This window comes from Mustelus asterias, chromosome 14 (genome assembly GCF_964213995.1).
Source record: "Mustelus asterias chromosome 14, sMusAst1.hap1.1, whole genome shotgun sequence".
In the NCBI taxonomy this organism is placed as follows: Eukaryota; Metazoa; Chordata; class Chondrichthyes; order Carcharhiniformes; family Triakidae; genus Mustelus; species Mustelus asterias.
The window spans coordinates 88,570,455-88,582,664 of record NC_135814.1 but is presented as its reverse complement, the minus strand read 5'-3'; the positions used below and the strand labels follow the sequence as shown (position 1 = coordinate 88,582,664).

The window sequence follows — 12,210 nt, the reverse complement described above, 5'->3', positions numbered from 1 at the left end:
CTTTTCTGTTTCCAGCTCAAACAATCAAAGCAGAGGTGTTTCGCCAGCAACAACCGACATTGACTCACATTATGAATTCACCACCAACCAGAGACAGTGTATCCACTCGAAGATCTAATTCTTCAAGTTACCAAGCGCCAAAGTCGCAATATCGATCTCAGATTAGGTGAGATACAAGTCATGCATGTCCCCACATGGATAATCACATCTGAAAATAACACTAGCATACTCTGTGAACCTGAATCTAAATGCTATAGTCTTCTTGATGACTGTCTGATGAATACCCTGGAATCTCTCATTACCAGTGTAGGCAGACCTTTTCAAGGGCTATACCAAGATTAAGAAGCTTTCTCTGTGCAGGATCCTGAAGGATAGTTTTGAAATTTGGAAAACTGTAGCCAATTGTTTCCTCTTTCTAAAAGTAAAGCAAAATTTATTTATTAATCACAAGTAGGCTTATGTTAACACTGCAATGAAGTTACTGTGAAAATTCCCTAGTTGCCACACTCCGGTGCCTGTTCGGGTTCACCTTTTCTAGAGTGGCAATGTTTTTTTTTGCCAAGTAAGTTACTGCTTATTCCTGTTTTAGAACTGACTCTAGGATGTTTGTGGCAGTGAACCATTTACTCACTTTTTTATGTTTCGGAGATGAGAAATATCCACTATTATGCAAAATTCCCATTTTTGGATCATTTAAGATTTTTTTCCTGACCTCGCTCCTATTAGCAGCTCAAACAAGGAGGAAGGAGAGAATTTCAAAGTCTAGAAAATCTCTGCCAATAATGAGGCTCGGGGTAGACTCGGAGCCTACTGGGTGAGTTCAGTTGCTGAATTGTTGGTGTTGCCACAGCGTTTGACAGGTTGGGAGAGGATGAGGAAGCAGCAGGGTTCAGTAGAAGGGGGTTGGAAAAAGAAATGTTGAATGAGCAAATGAGTTGGGGGGAGTTCTTGGGAAGATAGGCTACCATAGAACATAGAACAGTACAGCACAGAACAGGCCCTTCGGCCCACGATGTTGTGCCGAGCTTTATCTGAAACCAAGATCAAGCTATCCCACTCCCTATCATCCTGGTGTGCTCCATGTGCCTATCCAATAACCGCTTAAATGTTCCTAAAGTGTCTGACTCCACTATCACTGCAGGCAGTCCATTCCACACCCCAACCACTCTCTGCGTAAAGAACCTACCTCTGATATCCTTCCTGTATCTCCCACCATGAACCCTATAGTTATGCCCCCTCGTAATAGCTCCATCCACCCGAGGAAATAGTCTTTGAACGTTCACTCTATCTATCCCCTTCATCATTTTATAAACCTCCATTAAGTCTCCCCTCAGCCTCCTCCGCTCCAGAGAGAACAGCCCTAACTCCCTCAACCTTTCTTCATAAGACCTACCCTCCAAACCAGGCAGCATCCTGGTAAATCTCCTCTGCACTCTTTCCAGCGCTTCCACATCCTTCTTATAGTGAGGTGACCAGAACTGCACACAATATTCCAAATGTGGTCTCACCAAGGTCCTGTACAGTTGCAGCATAACCCCACGGCTCTTAAACTCCAACCCCCTGTTACTAAAAGCTAACACACTATAGGCCTTCTTCACAGCTCGATCCACTTGAGTGGCAACCTTTAGAGATCTGTGGATATGGACCCCAAGATCTCTCTGTTCCTCCACAGTCTTCAGAACCCTACCTTTGACCCTGTAATCCACATTTAAATTAGTCCTGCCAAAATGAATCACCTCACATTTCTCAGGGTTAAACTCCATTTGCCATTTTTCAGCCCAGCTTTGCATCCTATCTATGTCTCTTTGCAGCCTACAACAGCCCGCCACCTCATCCACTACTCCACCAATCTTGGTGTCATCAGCAAATTTACTGATCCACCCTTCAGCCCCCTCCTCTAAGTCATTAATAAAAATCACAAAGAGCAGAGGACCAAGCACTGATCCCTGCGGCACTCCGCTAGCAACCTGCCTCCAATCCGAAAATTTTCCATCGACCACCACCCTCTGTCTTCGATCAGACAGCCAGTTACCTATCCAATCGGCCAACTTTCCCTCTATCCCACACCTCCTCACTTTCATCATAAGCCGACCATGGGGGACCTTATCAAACGCCTTACTAAAATCCATGTATATGACATCAACTGCCCTACCTTCATCAACACACTTAGTTACCTCCTCAAAAAATTCTATCAAATTTGTGAGGCACGACTTGCCCTTCACGAATCCGTGCTGACTATCCCGGATTAATCTGCATCTTTCTAAATGGTCGTAAATCCCATCTCTAAGGACCTTTTCCATCAATTTACCAACCACCGAAGTAAGACTAACCGGTCTATAATTACCAGGGTCATTTGTTCCCAACTTATGCCCCCTAATTCTTGCCTAATCGCATCATAATTACCTCTCCCCCAATTGTAAACCTTGCCCTGCCGTACGGCCCTATCCCTCTCCATTGCAATAACAAAAGACACCGAATTGTGGTCACTATCTCCAAAGTGCTCTCCCACAACCAAATCTAACACTTGGCCCGGTTCATTTCCCAGTACCAAATCCAATGTGGCCTCACCTCTTGTCGGCCTATCCACATATTGTGTCAGGAAACCCTCCTGCACACACTGCACAAAAACTGCCCCATCCGAACTATTTGACCTACAAAGGTTCCAATCAATATTTGGAAAGTTAAAGTCCCCCATGACAACTACCCTGTGACCCCCACACATATCCATAATCTGCTTAGCAATTTCTTCCTCCACATCTCTATTACTATTTGGGGGCCTATAGTAAACTCCAACAGCGTGACCGCTCCTTTCCTATTTCTAACCTCAGCCCATATTACCTCAGTGTGCAGATCCCCCTCGAAGTGCCTTTCCGCAGCCGTTAAACTATCCTTGATTAACAATGCCACTCCTCCACCTCTTTTACCAGCTTCCCTACACTTAGTGAAACATCTATACCCCGGAACGTCCAACAACCATTCCTGTCCTTGTTCTACCCACGTCTCCGTAATGGCCACAACATCGTAGTCCCAAGTACCAATCCACGCCCCAAGTTCATCTACCTTGTTCCGGATGCTCCTTGCATTGAAGTAGACACACTTCAACCCACCCTTGACCCTGATACCTTCCCCAATACCTCACCACCCTCACTGACTTCTGGACTACATCTCCTTTTCCCACTCCCCTGACAAATTAGTTTAAACCCCCCTGAAGAGCCGTATCAAATTTCCCTCCCAGGATATTAGTGCCCCTCTGGTTCAGGTGCACCCCGTCCTGTTTGTACAGGTCCCACCTTCCCCAGAATGTGTTCCAATTATCCACGTATCTGAAGCCCTCCCTCCTACACCATCCCTGCAACCACATGTTTAACTGCACTCTCTCCCTGTTCCTCAACTCGCTATCACGTGGCACCAGCAACGTACCAGAGATGACCACATGTTTTGTCTTCGCTCTCAGCTTCCAGCCCAGCTCCAGAAATTCCTGCTTTAAATCCCCGTCCCTTCTCTTACCTATGTCATTGGTACCAATGTGTACCACGACTTGTGACTGTTTCCCCTCCCCCTTCAGAATCCAGAAAACACGGTCTGAGACGTCACGGACCTTGGCAACCGGTAGGCAACATACCATCCGTGAGTCTCTTTTGCTGCCACAGAACCTCCTATCTATCCCTCTAACTAACGAGTCCCCAATAACTATTGCCCTCCCGCTCTGTCCCTTACCCTCCCGAGCCACAGAGACGGACACAGTGCTGGAGATCCTCCCACTGCGGCTCACCACTGGTATGTCATCCCCCTCAACCGTATCCAAAGTGGAATACTTGTTGCTAAGGTGAACGACCACCGGGGATCCCTGCACGGACTGCTTCCTCCCAGCCCCTCTCACCGTCACCCATCTGTTTTCATTCCTCGGAGTAACCGTATTCCTAAAGCTTCTGTCTATGGCCACCTCTGCGTCCCTAATGATCCTAAGTTCATCCAACTCCAGCTCCAGTTCCCTAACTCGGTTTTGGAGGAGCTGCAGATGGGTGCACTTCCCACAGATGTAATCAGCAGGGACACTGTCGTCGTCCCTCACCTCAAACATAGTGCAAGAGGAACATAACACTGCCTGCACACCCATCCCCTCTAGATACCTTGCCAGTACCAGGTAGAAACAGCAAAAATGAATTAAACTCACCCCTGCTCGCCCTTTCTGCCTAAGCCCTGTGAGCCAAAGCCTTATAGCTCACTCTCTGCTTCCCACTCACTCAAGCCCTGTGAGCCAAAGCCTTATAGCTCACACTCTGCTTCCCACTCACTCAAGCCCTGTGAGCCAAAGCCTTATAGCTCACACTCTGCTTCCTACTCACTCCTCTGCCCGCTCCTGACGCTGCCCGCTGTATACTGCAGCCTACCTTTTATACTTTGCGCGCTTAAAAAACCCTTCCCAGACTCCTTAGCAGCCCACTTCCAGTTTTCACTTTAAACTTCAAATACTACTGCAAAAGTAAAGGCCAAAAAAAAACACACACTAGCTGACTAATTAAATAAATAAACAATTCAATTAATCTCTCACCAGCACTGCTGCCTCCAATCACTCCCTCTCAGCTTGCTCCAGTGGAACAATGAATGTGTGAATGGGAATGATTTGGGCAAGTTTTTTGCCGTTTGGCAGAATTCTGAGTTGGGTCTCTGAATTCTGTTTGGAATTCTGTCCTTTTGATTTGTTTTTCACCCTATACCACATTGAGCTTTTTGTTATTCATTCATGGGATGTGGACATCTCTGGCTAGGCCAGCATTTATTACCCATCCACATTGCTATGGACACACCCAATTGCTGGCTCTGGAGTCACATGTAGGCCAGACCAGGTAAGGACAGCAGATTTCCTTCCCTAAAGACATTAATGAACCAGATGGTTTTTCCAACAATCAACAATGGTTTCATGGTCATCAGTAGACTTTTAATTCCAGATTTTTAAAAATTGAATTCAAATTTCACCATCTGTCACATTGGGATTGGAATGAGGGTCTCCAAAGTCTGGATTACTAGCCCAGTGACAATACCTCTATGCCACTGCCTCCCCTTAGCTGTCAGTCAGTTCCTGCCTCTTCAATCCTGCACCAATCCTGGACTGTACTTTAGTTGCTTTCTGTGGTTTGGGAGATGCAGAGGCCATGCCTCCCTCCAGTATCTACTGCCCTCCAGAGGTGCAGCCTCCAGAATGCCTTCCTGCCGTAGAACACCATCTTGGTGCCACCTTGGTTATATGAGTCACTGCTGTGGGATCAGGGGGAGTGAACTGGAAGTGTGGCTGGGGTTCTGGGGGAGAGCGGAGCCGAAAGCCAGGCTCGCGGGGAGACCGGAGCTGATAGACTTACAGATGAAACAATAATGTGCTGTCATAACAGCCGAATTATTTGGGTCATTGCTGCTCAGTTCGTATCTGTATAAAACAGACATTCCGATCTGTATAAAGGCAAACATGGATTTCAAGGTTCCAGATATGGTGTGTTGCTGAAGGGAGGAGTGGGGCCAAGGGTCATGTCCTGTTGTTAGTATGGACTTCATCCTGTCTCAAATGCACTAACTGCATTGAATGCTGAGGCCAGTTTAGTGATTTAATATGAATGCATTGGTCTACCATCTTGACTGTAATAGAAGGTAAGGAAAAGCTAATATTTCTACTCGCTCGAAGTCTCAAAATTCCACCTATTTGAGATGGCCTTTAAGCATTTGCATTTCACTGCAGATCATAGATGCTACAATTACATGATTCTTTGACAAAACATTTTCAGACTTTTTATCTCGCCCCTGTGAGTGAGTATGTGGAGGGACAGGAACGTGTTGTGGGGAGAGAGGGGCTGATTATTGTGTTTGTGGCTTCACTGAGTCTTCTCTCACCAAAGAATAGGAGAACTTTGCTACAATCTGTATGAGTTTATAAAATGTTAAGGTTTTTACAAAGTACTTTAAAAATAGATTTTCATATTTATATAACATGTTATGTGTGATCTGTAATATATAAATGTTAAAATACTGAATTCTACTATGCTGCTTAGTTTCTGTTTAATATTTGCTGGTATCTGGCATCATATTAATTTTCTGGAGTTTTTAAAAAATGTATTCTTCCATGGAATGTGGACATTGTTGTCAAAGACAGCATTTGTTGCCCATCCTTAATTGCCCTTGAGAAATTGGTGGTGAGTTGAAACAGGGTCACATTGGAGAATAATTTTCAAAGCACTGTTATTGTCCTTTGCTTCATTTCCCATATACATCATGCTGCAAGGTCAGTTTTTGTTCAAATAGACTTCCTGTATTACATGCACTAATTACGTTGAATGCTAAGGTCACTTTGATTTTATTTAAATGCATTGGTCCACAGTATTGATGGTAATAGATAAACAAAGGGAAAACTAACATTTTGGCACACTTGAAGTCTCATAATTCCATCCATTTGAAGAGGCCTAGAAACATTTGCATTCACTACAGGTCATAAAGTGCTACATGCTTCCTTGTCACTAAAACATTTTAGACCTTTTTGTCCAAGGCCACTAATTTTCAGACCTTTTGTCTTCAGCCACTCTCATCTCTGACTTAGAATCATAGAATAGAATCCCTATAGCACAGAAGGAGGTCTTTCGGCTCATCGAGCTTGCACTGACAACAATCCCACCCACACCCACCTGTAACCCACGTATTTACCCTGACCTGACATTAAGGAATTTAGCATGGTCAATCAACCTAACCTGCACATTTTTGGAGTGTGGGAGGAAACCGGAGCACCCAGAGGAAACCCACGCAGACATGGGGAGAATGTGCAAACTCCACACAGACTGTAACCCCAGGCCAGAATTGAACCCGCGTCCCTGGCGCTGTGAGGCAGCAGTGCTAATCACTGTGCCACCCACTTCTCAGTTTCAGTATTATTGACAGGGCAGGATTTTTAGGTAACACAGACGAATTGGGGAATAGAAGGAACCCATGTCGAGTATTTGAGAGTTTACAATGATCCACAGACTGTAATAAAGGATGTCATTGGTAATTTCTTGCACGATTTTCATTGGAAAGTAAATTGCCATTCATTAAGGAAAGTAAGGAGCTGCATTTATGGAGCACATTATCATGTGCTGAGGATGTCACAAAGTTCTTGTGAAGTTCTTCACAAGAAATGAAAAATTTAATAGTGCAGCTTCTGCTGTTAGATTAATAAATACAGCAGCCAATACGCATTTCATTTAGATAATGGCTGCTCTGTACTTCAGAATAAAAGAACAATTTACTTACCTTTGGCAAATATCCCTTGATACCCTTTACTTAAAAATATATTTTGGACATTGCAATTGTCAACACCTTTGAAAATGTGGAAATTGAGCTTGCAAAAATTAGCATGGATTGAACAAAATTATTTCTGGTTCATGTAGAAATAGATTCTGCAGCAAAGGTTACAGAAATTGAACAGTTGAAAAAGGGAATCGTAGAATGGACACCCAAATTCATTTGCTCCTCCAAGATTCCTAGTTTCTCACTTGACCTACAGTTTCCCACATTGAAATCTATCTGTCATAGTTTTGTCCATTCACTAATGTGATAGTTTCAGAATAGAAGTAGGTTTCACTCTGAATATTGTACTAATGAACTATAGACTGCCTTTTAGGCTACCTTGTGCAGGTTAATTGCACGCCCTTCCGCCCACCACACTCCTAATCAGCATCCGTGCTGGATTTCACTCGGTAATCGTGACGTCAACCTGCATTTTGTAAATTTCAGATCACATTTCTCACCTGGAGGAGGGCAGGACCAATCAGGCCTCTCAAGCAATCAAGACTCTGAACGCTCACTCACTGAATACATCCAACGACTCGAGGCAATCCAGCAACAGCTTGGAGGTACACAAACTATTACTGTCAGATGCTTCTTTATCTGCTCAGTCACAACACAGTCGATGTGAGATTTTGTTTTACTGTTTGTCTTCTCCCTCTCTCCTTGAGAGCAATAACCCTGCCAGACTCTAGGTATCATCAGCTCTCCATTGCCGAAGTGACCATTCTTCAGGTGTGAGCCAAAATATTGAGCATCAACAGATGTTTAACTATTATGGACAGTGCAACTAAGCCTAATTCTGCACTTATCCAGCACCTCATAGAAATCATAGAAACCCTACAGTGCAGAAGGAGGCCATTCGGCCCATCGAGTCTGCACCGACCACAATCCCACCCAGGCCCTACCCCCACATATTTACCCGCTAATCCCTCTAACCTTCGCATCTCAGGACTCTAAGGGGCAATTTTTAACCTGGCCAATCAACCTAACCCGCACATCTTTGGACTGTGGGAGGAAACCGGAGCACCCGGAGGAAACCCACACAGACACAAGGAGAATGTGCAAACTCCACACAGACAGTGACCCGAGCCGGGAATCGAACCTGGAGCTGTGAAGCAGCAGTGCTAACCACTGTGCTACCGTGCTGCCCCTGCACGTACACGTTTTTAAGTGATAGCAATCTAGAACAGGAACTCTCACTCTTGTGTTCCCTCATCCAACTCACCAAAAGTTGCCCTATTGGTTAATGAATTCTATGATTAGAAATTGTTACTGACCAGTGCTTTTAGTATAAAATCCAATGGGGGAACCCTTTATTTTTTCCTTTCATAAGTGTCTACTACAAGATGTCTTTTTGAGTCAAGACGCCATGAATGGTCTCTAAAAAAGTTAAAATTTGAATGCAGTCATCAAATTGTCTTGTAAACTAACATGTCTTCTATATGAAACAAAACAAAGTATGAAATTTGAATGAAATGTAAAAAATGCTGGAAACACACCAGATGTTAAAGAGCATTTATACATAGAGCTTGTAAGTTGATTTGGGCCTCCAGCATTACTCAGAACTGAAATATTGAAAGATGAAGAGGTATTTTAATCAGAATCAGACCAAAGAGGAATGGGGATTAAAAAAAAGAGAAAGTATGAGTGGAATGACCTGTAACCACCTACAAGAATGAGAGATGGACAGATATTTTGAGATGTTTGCATCAAACAACTGAGAAGCAAGACATACATTGCTATGTCCATGTGAGGCAAAGAGTGGGTGAAAAGATGGGAGATATTGGAAAACCTGTAATGATGACTGAAATGGGAAAAGCTTGGTACAACAAGCTGGAGTTTATCTTGCCAAATGTGGACTAGGATAGTAGTATTGGAAGGGACAGAGGAAGAGGGAAGAGTTTGAACTGGAGCATTTTCTTGATTCAGTGCAAACAGGAAGGATGAATTTCTGGATCTGGTTCTGGGGAATGAGGCGGATCAAGTTGGGGAACATTTAGGAAACAGTAATCACAATATCATGAGGTTAAGATTAGCTATGGAGTAGAACAAATAGCAATATGGAGTATAAATATGTAATTGGAGGAGAGCGGTTTTGTGGATTGAGAGTATCAGTTAAGGAAAGCCTGCACAGATTTTTTCTTTTAAGGCAAATTGTGTTTAAGTAAATTGATTTGAGTTTTTTGATTAGGTAACACAGTGTTGATGAGGATAATACAATTATGCCATATATGGGTTTTCAAATTATTTTTGATTAAGTTCCAGATGATAGACTTGCCGGCAAATTTGATGGCCAAGGGAAATGGCAGCATGGATATGAAATTGGCTGAGTGACAGGATTGGAGGAAGGTATATGTTAAACTTCCCCATAGGTGGGTTCAGAGATCACTGGTTTTCTTGATATATATTCATATCTTATACTTCAGTGTATGGGGCATAATTTCAACATTTTGCAAGGAGGAGTGTGCGACTTCAAGAAGGCATCAAGAAGCTGGTGGAATAGGAAGATATAGCAGATGAAATTTAATTCAGTATGTGAAATTATATATTTGGGGGAAGAATGATGAAGGCAATATAAAATATGGATACAATTCTAAAGGGAAAATGGAGACCTGGGGTTCTATATGCCCAGATCTTTGAAGGTGGTAGAGCAGGTTGAGAAACTGATTGTTCCTATTGGTGAGAGCAATGAGATTTAAGGTGATTGGCCAAAGAACCGAGAAACGACATGAAAAGCTATTTTATGCAACAAGTTGTTTGTATTTGGAGTGCACTGTCTGAAGTGTGAAGGAGGCAGATTCAATCATGGCTTTGAGAAAGCAGTTGGACTAGCACTTCAAGGGAAACAACTTGAAAAGCTCTGGGAAATGGCAAGGAAATGGGACTAGCTAAATTGCTCTTGCAGAGAACTGTTATGGACTAGATGGGTGGAATGGCCTCCTTTTGTGCCGTAGACATTTAGATTAGTGGTGAAGAAGTGTCTCCATTCTCCTGCGATTAACCTGCTCAATGATCATTTATTTGCCTTGTTGCAATCTCTGATTTGTCACTTAACTTTTCTCAGCCTTCTTTACCTGTTGCTCTATTGTTTCCAGGAACAGCTCGGCATAGAAGTAGCCTGAAATAAGGTGGATCCAGTATGAATGCAATATCCAATATGAAGACTGCAAAATTCCTGCTTTATGACTTAGGCATATGGTTTTAAAAAAACTGTGCATGTATATTGATCCTTATTGTGAGCAAGGGTAATTATATGTTTGGAACTGCATCTGCACACTGTTTAAAGCACAGAAGAACGTTTTATTTAAAATAAACATGTTTTCTGTAGCATTCACTAACAAATGGGAATGTTGGAACATTCATTATTCAATCAGGTTGGGTGGGTTTCAGATTCACCATTGAATCGCTGTGGGAGGGTGTGTGTGTGTGTGTGTGTGTGTGCGCGTGCGCGCGTGTATTACTTACTTTATCTTCAGAAGAATGATGGTCAATGACCTAGCAGTTTTAGTGCATCTCCTCCAGATTTAAATGTGACCAGAGACCTGTGTGCCACTGTCCACACCTACATGTATCACGTAAGATTTTAAAGAGGTTATTTTTGTAAATGTTTGTTCTTTGCATAAAATAAATAAAGTTTACATGGTATGCTGTGAAAATGTGTTCATTCTCATTTTACCGAGAGAGCCATTTACTTCTCTCCCATAACCATTTTCATTCTTCACTATACTAGTCCTTCTCTGTCAGTCTGTCTGGAGCCAGAGTGTTCCCTTTAGCGCATGAGAACCAAAAAGGTACACAATATTCCAGGTAAGGTCTCAAAGACTTTGATAAAGTTGCTTTAAAAATTTTGAAGACCACAAAAAACTGCCAAAGCTATTCAATACAACGGTTTCTTGCTCGGCCGGGGGGAGGGCACAAGTTCGAAAAGCTACAGGCAGAGTGTTGTGTGGTGTGAACCAAGTTCCTATGCAGCTCAATCAACTCAGTTAAGGTGGTAATAAGTTGTGATCCTTTAACTGAACAAGAAACTTTGACAAGTTAGTTTGAGGACAGGTCTTCTTGCATTCTGAAATGTTACGGCTGACATTAATTGGAAAGCATCTGGATCTAGCACCTGGGAAACAGTTGCAAGAGTCTGCTGCTACTTTCTCATTGGTGTTTCCTTTCTTACTCTGTCATGGTTTTGCAAACCTGGTCTTCATTTTCAGGCATACTTTTAGGGTGGAGTATGCAGCAGATGCAATACTGTAACTTCCATCACCATAATGCATTTGTACATATGCAGGAAGTGCTTCCCCAGTGTTGCAGCACAAATAAACATGGCTTAAATTGCCGCAGAGCAGCTGTCTTGGATTTTAGCTGCTGAAGCTAATCCCCATGGGATTGAATGTGTTCCTGGAGGTTTCATTGCATGACTTGCCAAAAGCTCTGGCCACTCATCAGGCACCATATCCATCCTTGCGGCACAATGCCTTCCTGCGCCAACTGGAAAACAAATAGTGAAAATGCTGGAAAATCTCAGCAGGTCTGACAGCATCTGTGGAGGGAGAATAGAATCTGGATGACCCTTCGTCAGAGCTGATGAGATTTTCCAGCATTTTCTCTTTTTGTTTCAGATTCCAGTGTCCACAGTAATTTGCTTCTATATTAGCAGAAAACAAAAGGACTCATTATCCAATTGGATGATGCCTGACAATCAACCAAGCAGGCTTTTTACCCATCTTCAATATTTTTATCTGGTGACGAGAAATAACAAAAATAAATATTTTTAAATATCCTGTTTCTCCAAGATTGCTCCAAGATTGTGCAGAGCTGGAGATTGATCTTCGATTGCTGAAGATTACAGGCCAGTCCTGAGATGGGCAGCACAGTGGTTAGCACTGTTGCCTCCCTGCCAGGGACCCAAGT

At 43.1% G+C, this 12,210-nt stretch overlaps 1 protein-coding gene across 13 annotated transcripts in view; it reads left to right on the top strand.

The window, feature by feature from the left end:
• pcnt (pericentrin) overlaps positions 1 to 10,954 on the top strand; it is a 215,747-nt gene extending 204,793 nt beyond the window's left edge. For all 13 annotated transcript variants that reach the window (XM_078228833.1, XM_078228839.1, XM_078228838.1 and 10 more), the window contains 3 exons: positions 16 to 166; positions 7,750 to 7,868; positions 10,398 to 10,954. In XM_078228833.1, the coding sequence (XP_078084959.1) occupies positions 16 to 166; positions 7,750 to 7,868; positions 10,398 to 10,429 (302 nt within the window). In that variant the 3' untranslated portion in view covers positions 10,430 to 10,954. The remainder of the gene's footprint in view (positions 1 to 15; positions 167 to 7,749; positions 7,869 to 10,397) is intronic.
• Positions 10,955 to 12,210: the final 1,256 nt, after the last annotated feature.